Source organism: Octopus bimaculoides, chromosome 18, assembly GCF_001194135.2.
Source record: "Octopus bimaculoides isolate UCB-OBI-ISO-001 chromosome 18, ASM119413v2, whole genome shotgun sequence".
Taxonomy (NCBI): domain Eukaryota; kingdom Metazoa; phylum Mollusca; class Cephalopoda; order Octopoda; family Octopodidae; genus Octopus; species Octopus bimaculoides.
Window position 1 is genome coordinate 18784765 of NC_068998.1, and position 11578 is coordinate 18796342.

The 11578-nt window shown below is 36.9% G+C and overlaps 1 protein-coding gene across 1 annotated transcript in view; it reads left to right on the top strand.

Annotated features, from left to right (window-relative positions):
* LOC106869614 (nucleolar complex protein 3 homolog) overlaps positions 1-2543 on the top strand; it is a 35462-nt gene extending 32919 nt beyond the window's left edge. Inside the window, exon 20 of the mRNA XM_014915422.2 lies at positions 2454-2543. Coding sequence (XP_014770908.2) covers positions 2454-2529 — 76 coding nt within the window. The 3' untranslated portion in view covers positions 2530-2543. The remainder of the gene's footprint in view (positions 1-2453) is intronic.
* Positions 2544-11578: the final 9035 nt, after the last annotated feature.

Consider the following 11578-nt stretch of genomic DNA (forward strand, 5'->3'; position numbering starts at 1 on the left):
TTCTTGCAATGAAATAAGATTTATGCATAATTATTTTATTCCTTTTTGTCTTTTATTTTTACTTTTTTTTTTTTTTGTCATGTGACCACGTTATTTTTTTATTTATGACTGAGGTATGCTAATGGGGTAGACTGGGTGTTATCTGGCGTATTTCAACACACTGAAATGAGCTTGTGAAATAGTTAACAAATCAAGTGTTTTTTCCCCAGTTGGTATTTTCTTCTTTTGTGAGAATGGATTGAAATTTAAGATTTCTTTCTTCAGTTCTTTTGGAGTTTTGACACTGAAAATATTTTCACATAGTTATCGGCTGGTATTTTTCTACATTGTATATCTTTACATTCAGCTGTCTTTTAAGTAGAACAGCTAAACTTGCTGAAATTTATATGAATTTCTTCATTTATTTCTTTTAGTTGCCATTGTTGCTTTTATAGGTGTGAACCGCTCGTTAAACTGAGAATAAAGAATAGTCAAAATATCATGATATTTATGACACCACAGACAAAAATATGGTTTAAAAAAAAGGTCAAACTGCCAAAGCTGTCAAAACATTTAATTGGTTTATTTATTTATGTATTTTTTTTCTTAATCACAATTTGTGAACAGCAACAATGTTGGTTACAGGTTTCCACTAAGCCACTAGTTCACTATACCTCTGAAGGCAAAAGCTGTACGAGGGTAACTTAGCACAGAATAAATATTGCAAGGGAACTGGTTTGAAAAACACAACTTTTGTTTTTTTTCGGTCTCCCATCTTTCATCTGTGTAAATTAGTGAACAATAGAAATACACCCCTCCCCCCGCACACACACATCAGTAAGAGGTTTTAGTTTCCTTTACCAAATCTCAGTCTTAATCCTTTAGCATTCAGGTCACTCTGTCAAATGTAATGCTTATGTATTAGCATTGTTTTGAACTAATTATGCATTATCTTGTAGCTTTGAGATTTTGATGATGTGATTTATTTTTGGGATAACATTGTTGGGTAGGTGTGAGAAGCCAGATCTTACCGTTTTGAACATAAAACAAGTACAGTGTAATAGAAATCTCTTGCTCAAAATGCCATGCGGTGGAATCTAATCTCGATCTATGTGGTTTGACATTGAAGTCCTTAATCTCACATTCATACCTACATGTAAGAATTTATTGATTCTCGCTTGTAGACATCGAGTTGTGGTTAAGAACTTCATTGTAATCAATAGTAATGTACTGTTGTTTACAGTATACTGCTGGTATTTTGTTTACTTACATTTCTTTTTTTCCTTAGTTTAGTTCTGATGAAATGACAATGATATAAATTGAAGGCTGTATGGTGAAGAAGTTTGCTCTGCAAACATGTGGTTCTAGATTGAGTCCTACTGCATGCTACTTCTACCATCACCTCAGGTTGTACAATGTCTTGAAGTTGAAATATGGTCAACAGAAACTATTTGGAAACCATGTGTTCGTTTAGTGGTCAGCATGTGGTTTACAACAGACAAAGTTTAGTTGCCATAGGTGATCTTACGACATTTTTCTGTCTTCAATGTATAAATCAAACACAATACCATATCTTGATACTTTGGGACTGAATGCCCCGTTAACAGATTACTGATATGAATAATTCTAACTTGTTAGGTCAAGACTTCTAATTTAGATGGTTGAAACTGTCTGGTCACTTTGGTTGAGTGGTTAGCACAGTTAAGGCTTGATTTTTGTGGGCCATCTTACAACTAATTTCTGTCTTACACACATATGCATATATATGTGTGTATACATATGTATGAAGCCTCATCATCATCATTTTAACGTCCACTTTTCCATGCTTGCATGGGCCAGACAGAACTTGTTGAGGCAGATTGTCTATAGCTGGGTGCCCTTCTTGTTACCAATGGTATGCATGTATATATATATATATATATATATATATATATATATCTTTTGCTAATGTGTATCGGTGAGAAAATTTTTAAACTGGTATTTTTTTAATAAAAATACTTTGTGTAGTATTTGTTCTTCTCAGGTTGTACAGTTTGGACCAATGGTCGTCCAAGTGGAAACCTGTAACCAATAATGCTATTGCTTACAGAATGCATGGCATAAAATAATTCTTCAAATATGCTGATTTGCCAATTTACCTTCAAACATGAATATAATTTTCAGCTGTAGCCGAAAATTATATTCTCTCACTAAGTTTTAAACCTTTAGCATTCAGACTATTCTGACAAGTGTAATGCTTATTTATTCACATTAGTTTGAATTCATTATGCATTTTCACATAGCTTTGAGATTTCGATGATGTAATTGTTTATTTTTAAAATGGCATTCTAAGGTAGGTGTGAGAGGCAGGATCTCACCAGTTTCAGCACAAAACAGGTAGAATATTTGGGCCTGATATGGCAAGTTTAAATGCTAAAGAGTTAATGTTTCTTGACATGTACTAACTATATTGCTATTTTATTTCTATTTTACAGGTCAGCAGTGGATTTATATGAAAAGTATCATGAAGAGAGTATAACTAAATTTGCAAATTCTAAGTTAAATAAATAATTTTGATACAAAAATGTTTGTATATTTTGATGGAGGCGCAATGGCCCAGTGGTTAGGGCAGCGGACTTGCGGTCATAGGATTGCAGTTTCAATTCCCAGACTGGGCGTTGTTAGTGTTTATTGAGTGAAAACACCAAAAGCTCCACGAGGCTCCGGCAGGGGATGGTGGCGAACTCTGCTGTACTCTTTCACCACAACTTTCTCTCACTCTTACTTCCTGTTTCTGTTGTACCTGTATTTCAAAGGGCCAGCCTTGTCACACTCTGTGTCACGCTTGATCTCCCCGAGAACTACATTAAGGGTACACGTGTCTGTGGAGTGCTCAGCCACTTGCATGTTAATTTCACGAGCAGGCTGTTCCATTGATCGGATCAACTGGAACCCTCGACGTCGTAAGTGATGGAGTGCCAACACATATTTTGATATTTCTTAAAAACCATCTTGACCAGTAGAGTAGTGGAACTGGGGACTGTGAGATAATATAACCTTTCTTGGAAACAGGTATGGGTTAGCAACAGGAAGGGAAACTGGTTTACAGAAAATCTACTTCAACAAATCCCATCTGACATATGCACAGCATGGAAAAGTAGACATTAAATGATGATGATGGTTGTGTGTGTGTGTGTGTGTGTGTGTCTGAGCAAGAAGAGAGAGGCATATGTGGTTAGGTAGTTTGCTTTCCAACCATGTGGTTTCAGGTTCAGTCCCAGTGTGTGGCACCTGGATAAATATCTTCTACTATAGCTCCAGGCTAACCAAATGTTAGTGCGTGGATTTGGTAGACAGAAACTGAAAGGCCATGAGCTGGCAGAAACGATAGCACGCCGGGCGAAATGCTTAGCGGTATTTCGTCTGCCGTTACGTTCTGGGTTCAAATTCCGCCGCGGTTGACTTTGCCTTTCATCCTTTCGGGGTCGATAAATTAAGTATCAGTTACGTACTGGGGTCGATGAATCGACTTAATACCTTTGTCTGTCCTTGTTTGTCCCCTCTGTGTGTAGCCCCTTATGGGCAGTAAAGAAATAAGAAACTGAAAGGCCATCATATGTGTGTGTGTGTGTGAGAGAGAGAGAGAGAGAGAGCAAACTTTTAATCACTCATACAAGTAGGCTTACATTATCATCATAGTTCTTTATATATACCCTCTAAATTAGAAATTTACATATTTTTAAAGAGATTTACATATTTTTAAAGAGATTTACATATTTTCAAAGTCACTTTTAGCTTTCTATATCATCTCTAGTATCCCCTACTCTTACAGTTTTGTATTCCCCATGACTTTTTTTCTTTTATTTTGAGACCTTCAAGATTAATGCACGGCTTAGTGGTTAGGTTGTTGCATTCACAATCACAAGATTGTAGTTTCAATTTCTAAATTGGGCAGTGCATTATGTCCTTAAGCAAAACACTTCATTTCACATTGCTCCAGCCCACTCAGTTGTAAATAAGTATCCCTGCGACTGACTATCATCCTGTTCGAGGGGAATGTTGTGACCTTGGTCGCTTATACTGGGTAACCATCCCTGTGAGTCCTAGGGCTTGAATCAATGATGTTCAGGTATTTATGATGAGGAGGATGAAGACTGATTGGAGAAAGATGCCCTAAAACCACAACTGCTGTGAATGCTTGCAAGAGAGTGGGATCTTCCAAAGTCTCTTGGGAGCCAGGTGATGGTATTAAATTGATGATTAAGTCTACCACCCAAGTTGGCCACAGTGGGATTTGAACTCAGAATGCAAAGAGCTGAATAGATTGTGTAAAGTCTTGTGTTTGGTATGACTGAATCTAGCAATTCATCACCCTTAACTGGTACTTTATTGATCCTGGAAGGAGGGTACCTGTGGAAGAGTAAGCCCAGGGAGATATGGGCCAAAATGGTGAGAAAGAATCTTTGGACACTGGGCCACAGTGAAGAAATGCCAAGGGACCAGGAAATGTGATTTGCTGTACTTGTTAAGACGTGTCAAACTAAATAAAATTGCTGTCTTCCACATATACAGGCTTGTTCTTTCAGGTGCTGATGCCACTTAAAAAGCAGCCAACACACTCTGTTAAGCGGTTAGCGTTAAGAAGGGCATCCAGCCGTAGAAACCATACACTTGGAGTCTGACCAGCTCCATGTCAAACAGTCCATCCCATGCCAGCATGGAAAGTGGACATTATGATGAAGGATGAAAAGTAAAGTTGATCTCAGCAGGAATTGAGTTCAGAATGCCAAGAACTGGAATAAATACTGCAAGGCAATTTGTTTGATACTGTACCAATACAATTCCATAGATTGGTGGTTATCAACTGGGGTCCATATAAGATTTTGTTGACATTTATCTGCAATAAATTGGTTATACTTCTACAATACACAAAATATTTTAATCATATTTATACAATTCTTAATAATATTTAATTATGAAAATATAATAGGATTTTTTAAACATTAAATGGCTGGTAGTGTCTATCCAAATAAAATAAGAATCAAAGAGGTCCATAGGTGAAAAATGGTTGAGAAATACTGTTAAAAATGATAATGTAGTAAATTTGAAAGGTAGTAGCATATTAGGAATGCTTTCATATATATAGCATGCTTTAGGCCCTCAACACTGATAGAATCATAAGGGTGTCATCTTGGGTATTTTTAGACCTAGTGGTCAATTTCTTTCAGAAAAACAAGCATACAGGAAAAAAAGTGAGAGGGAGAAAGAATTTTTGTAGATCCTCACTTCCCCAAGTAATTCTAACACCTTGAGAAAGAAGGGGAAACTCACTTTGGTAATTACTGTATCCCACCTTGGTTACCACTATTATACAAACACTTTTTGGTAGGAAGTAGCATTCAGTTTGGTAAGCACTGTTATTCTAACACCTCTTGGGGGAAGGTACCACTCAATTTAGTAATCATCTCTTGGAAGGAGGTAATACTTATTTCCATAATCACTGCCATACCAACACTAATTTGGAGGAGGCACTCACTTTGGTAACCATTGCTATACATTGCTTCTTAACTCTTTTTATTTAGTATCTGTTATCTTTTACTTGTTCCAGTCATTAGACTGCGGCCATGCTAGGGCACCACCTTGAATTTTTAATCGAATGAATCGACCGCAGTACTTCTTTTTTAAATTTGGTACTTATTCTATCAGTATCTTTTGCCAAACTGCTAAGTTATGGGGATGCAACCACACCAACACTGGTTGTCAGGTGGGGGTGCAAACACAGACAGAAAGACATATACGCTCATAGATATACCTACATACATACATACATGTATATATATACAACAGGCTTCTTTCAGTTTCTGTCTGCCAAATTCATTCACTGGGTTTCGGTCGGATCGAGACTATAGAAGAAAGTTTCTTACCACACAACCACACTTTTGTAATTGTCATTGTTTTTGTTCTTATTGTTTCGGGTTAATTGTTTTATATATTTACAATCTTCTGCCAACATGGCAGGACTTTAGTATAATTTGTCCTCTTAAGATCTTGATCGGACCAAGGTGTGAGGGATAGCGTTGACTTGCATTTAAAAAAAAAAATTTTTCAAGTTTTTGGGGGGGTTTGTTTTACCCAGTGTCAACTCTATCCCTGGAGCTTCAACCATTCATAATTGATCTGATTGCACATGGTGAACTAAGAGTATACAAAAAGATATGTTAGTGTCTAAAAATCTAAGGTTCATACAGCAGCTAGGCACCTGGGTTCCAAGTGGGTCCCCCTGATCAGTCTTTGTGAACATTGTAGGCTTGATGAGGCAGTAAATGGCTATTTGTACAGACAGACACTGAATTGAGTCTTGATCCATGTACAGTGACAAACCTTCTGGTTGTAGATATTATTATGACCATCACAATACATAAAAGGAAACCAGATAAGCTTTGTCTGGACTCTTAGCATACATGTTTTGTGCTTCAGGGTAGGCAACTCCCCAGCGACTTTTGATATAGAGAGCCATGGGTCATTGAGTGCGGAGGCCTACCTTGCTGAGATTAGTCTTTGAATTGTAGTTCATTAATGCATATAAGTATATATTTATAAAATCAGTGAGTTACTGGAGGTTGCACTGATTATAACCTGCTAATACTGTTTGTGTTGGGGCTTGTGAAAAGGAATTAACCAGGTTATTTGATTTGAATTTCTGAGAGGTGGAATTATCAATATTATATACACTGATCCTCTATCATACTTTCATATCCCTCAGTATTACAATTGAGGGGTGTTGTCTTGAGAGTACTCTGTAACCTCACCAATGCTGACACCATGAGAAAAGCACCTGGCCACTGAAACAAATAAAAGAATATAAATATAGAGTTTCCAAGATTTATTTATGTTTAACAACTGAATGAATTTAATAAAAGCATCTAAATATGAAATGTCGTGAAAATTGTTCAAACTGAAGTCCTTCTTGAGTGACACATTTTTCCATTTAAGTCAATACAGAATTACAGATAGTATTTATCATCATCGTCATCGTTTAACGTCCGCTTTCCATGCTAGCGTGGGTTGGACGATTTGACTGAGGACTGGTGAAACCGGATGGCAACACCAGGCTCCAATCTAATTTGGCAGAGTTTCTACAGCTGGATGCCCTTCCTAACGCCAACCACTCAGAGAGTGTAGTGGGTGCTTTTACGTGTCACCCGCACGAAAACGGCCACGCTCGAAATGGTGTCTTTTATGTGCCACCCGCACAAGAGCCAGTCCAGGGGCACTGGCAACGATCTCGCTCGATTTACTATCGAGTGACATTTGGTCAACCCTGTATAGGTTGACTGCCCTAGGGATTGAAATCATGCCCACTAGCTAAACCACTACACTCAACACTTTATTCACTATCTCACAGTGATTATAACAACCAAGAAGAGGACATTAGTCTAAATATATTTGTGTATATCCTGGTTATGTTTAAAGTTCTTCAACAGCTGTCACAATCATAATCCCGGATGATCAAATAACCTTACTAGGTAGGGCAGGTAACTGTTATTGCCATATATAAAAGTACAAAATATTTGAACTTGGGCTTTCATAAGTCAAACACAACTTGTATTTTGACCCAAATTCTTTATATGAAAATAGCTAAGTGCAAATATAATGGCATGTTTATTTAATAGCATATTTGTAGAAATGGTGGTGTAGGTTGTTTGTCATTCTATATAGCAATAATCAACTTGCTTTATAAAATTATTACTAATAGGTTTCGCAATTGATTGATTTTATAATGTGAGTATTTGGTATTGACTAAAAGTGTTTGAAGGAACACTGTGTGTGTTGGGGTTAATTGAATTATTAAAGAGAAGGTTGCTAATAAAAAAAAAATACAGGAAAATGAATGGGTGAGAGAACAGTATCATGACTAACTAACCTAGCAACTTGGCATCATTATGTTATGAATAGCAGTCACTTTACCTATAAGTTTTTACACAATAGGACTTGCATATTGACTAACATGCTTATTCCTAATATGACTGACTGGCTAATATATCAATTTAGGACTAACCTGTTCATTTAATCTCTACAATTTGAATAATCAATGATCTAATAGCTTAGAAGTTTCATATTTTTCATCTTATCCAACATTTACAAAGCAACGAATTTGAGTACTTTACCAAGAAGTGGTGTGTAAAGAGTTAAGGTAGTTAACCTCTCGTTATCACACTTAGAAGTAGAGACAGCAGTTGGTTATAATGAATGTCTGCTTTTTAGAAACATCATGAGGTCAAAGTATTGAATAACTAATTGTTATATTGTTTTTGAGTTCAATGTCTGATGGAACCATTGTTATTTTCTTAGACAAACCACAACACACACAAATAAAAGAGGAAAAAGATTAGCAACTATTTTGCTCAAGTTTATGAACATGAAAATAACATGATTATGACAGCTAATGAACTTGAAAAGAGATATTAAATAAAAGCTGACGCAAATCTCTTACCAAAGAACACTGGAAAATCCTATACAATACTGAAATAAAATCAAAAAAGAAACTAGTTCACTGAGAAGGTTGTTGGACAGTTTGACAGGAGTTGATTAGCCAGAGGACTACACCAAGCTCCACTGTCTGCTTTGACATGTCTTCTACAGTTGGATTCTTTGTAGAGTGTACTAGATGCTTTTTACATGGCATGAGCACCAGCAAAGGTTTGCTTTGGCATGATTTTTACAACTGGATGCTCTTCCTAATGCCAACCACTTTTACAGAGCGGACTGGGTGCTTTTTATGTGGCACCAGCACCAGCGAGGTCTGCTTCAGCATAGTTTTTATGGTTGGTTGTCCTTCTAAATACAATCACTTTACAGAGTGAACTGGGTGCATTTTACTTGGCACCAGCACTGTTGAGGTCACCAAATAACTTGCAAGACAAAGATCCTTTGAGAGGTGGGTGATATTGAAGGAAGTGACTTTGTTCCAAGTGATGAGAGGTAAGAGTATGACAGAGGAACAGATACAGGTGTTTTGTTGTAGAGAAGATATATAGTTACCTCATTTAGAGGGAGAGGGAGAGTGAGAGAGATGGTGGCATATTCTCAAGGTACAAGGATGTGAATATAAATGGAAAGGTAGAGGATTGTCCACAGTAGGGAGTCCATGTGAAAGCAAAAGGAGGGAACGGGAAATGCAGTGACTGGTGAAACTCAGGTATGCAAGTGGGGGATAACAGGATAGGAATGATACAGTTGGCAGGGTGGGCAGGAGTGGGGGAGGGGATGAGATAAGCATAGTGCATGAAGAAGAGGAGATGTAGTTTGATTTATTGGGGTAGGGTGTGTGAAAAATTGGGTGGAACATACAGCACTTCCAGAACTGTTATGCTGAGGTGGGCATGTCTTCTCAAGAGCCTCATATTGACAGATATCTTGGTCCCTTGTCATTTCATCCATGAGTCCAAATTGACCAAATGAATGTATACAGTTAGAAAGCTTGCACTGTTTTAGTTACAAAACCTTTCAGTATTGCTCATATCATTAGAATCCATTCAGGCAAAAGTACATATAATTGTAAAAAAAAAAGAAAGAAAGAAGGAAAGAAAAAAATACACAAAAAAACTCATCTAACGTTCCATATGACTCAGCTTATGTAAACAAAGTGAAGGAGAAATAGGCAACAAATTTTAATTTATGGCTTCACAAGTTTCTTTTTACTTGGTCAATATAACAACAGACTCGCTCTGGTGCACTGATTTGGTTTTGACTCTGAATGCATACTTGTGACATATATTTTACAAAATATTTTAAGTACACTATTTACATTAGTCAGACTGGTGTACTCATCTCGATTGTTGCTTTCATTACATTTCGGCTGTTGAACGCTCCAGCCTTCTTCAGGTGTCTTGTGACTCACCTTAATGCCTTGCCTGGGATTGGACTCAGAATCTCTAGGTGACTGTACTGCATTAACCAATGCTTTGTCATCCACAATGCTAAATTCACTCTGTCACTGCCAACAGGCATAGTGTAGTAGATAAAGGTGTTGGTTAATGCTGGGCAGTCTCCTAGAAGTTCTAAGTTCAGTCCCAGGTAAGGCACTAAAGTGAATCAGAAGACACCTGAAAAAGACTGGATTGGGCAATAGCTGAAATGTAGTGAAAACAACAATCAAGATGAGGACACCAGTCTGATTCATGTAAACATTGTATATAATACAAATTCCTAATCTCAGAAATAGAGAATTGAAGATTATTTTAAATTTAAAAAAATACTAATAAAAATTATTTTTTATAAAATTGAATCAGGAGATGAGCCAGATCCAAGCCATGAGTTCCTCTGTGTTTGACACATCTGGTATATGCTGTATTTTGAGATATAACTTGGATAATGGGTTCAGATTGTTACCAAGCATTTCCATTTTACAGATGTAAATTTACAATCATTCAAACGTCTGAAACACTTCCGGTCCCAACAAGCATTTTCAATAAAGGATTCTCAACTGTATTTATTTTATTGATCTTGCTTTCTCTCACAGCACAAAATCAACATACATTTCTATTTTATTTAATATCCAAGATACTGTGAATTAAGTGTCTGTGTTTGCCATGGATACATTGTACAGTAACTGGAGACACCTCTGTTCCTGTACGTTGGTTGTCAATCACCTTATCAGCTCAGTAAGATGTTTTACTTAATGATTTATTTTGTTTTTTAATGACAATAAATATGAATTGTTATTGTTTTAACCCATGTCAGTCTTAATCAAGAACATCCTGTCTACAATCACCTCATCATTATTTTTTCAAGCATAATATATCTTGGACTACATTTCCTAAAGTGAGCATTTTTTTTTTCAATTTTCCACACAACAAGATTTGATATAAGGGAAATTTAGTCACTATTTCCAGCTGGCAGAGAGCAACCGAATAATGATTTTCTTGTGTTGACAAACAGTATAGAAAAGACAGAAAAAGAAATGAAAATTATCTTGGAATGAAAAAGAGGAAAATTATTGAATAATATAATGAGGACATTAGTTTTACATACAAAATCTTTTATTTTCTATCTTTCACTTGTTTCAGTTACTGAATTGCAGCCCCTGCTGGAGCATCGCCTTGAATGGCTTAGCTGAACAAATTCACCCCAGTACTTAATTTTTAAGCTTGGTACTTATTCTATCAATCTCTTTTGTCAAACTGCTATGTTGCCGGGATGGAAAGAAATCAACATTGGTTGTCAAGTGGAGGTGGGGGAAAAACACAAAGACACACACACACATATATACACCTATACAACATCAAAGGCAGGTTAACTAGCAAGTTAGTTTTTGTTTGTGGCAGATGTTCAGGTGCAATAAAGACTGCAAACAAACAGGAAACAACTTCTATCTCATTCCAGGGTGAAAAACTAGAGGTAGTCGATAGCTTCCGCTATCTGGGCGACCAAGTTAGTAGTGGGGGTGGGTGCGCTGAAAGTGTAGCTGCTAGAATAAGAATAGCCTGGGCAAAGTTTAGAGAGCTCTTACCCCTGCTGGCGACAAAGGGACTCTCACTCAGAGTAAAAGGCAGACTGTATGACGCATGCGTACGAACAACCATGCTACATGGCAGTGAAACATGGGCTGTAACTGCTG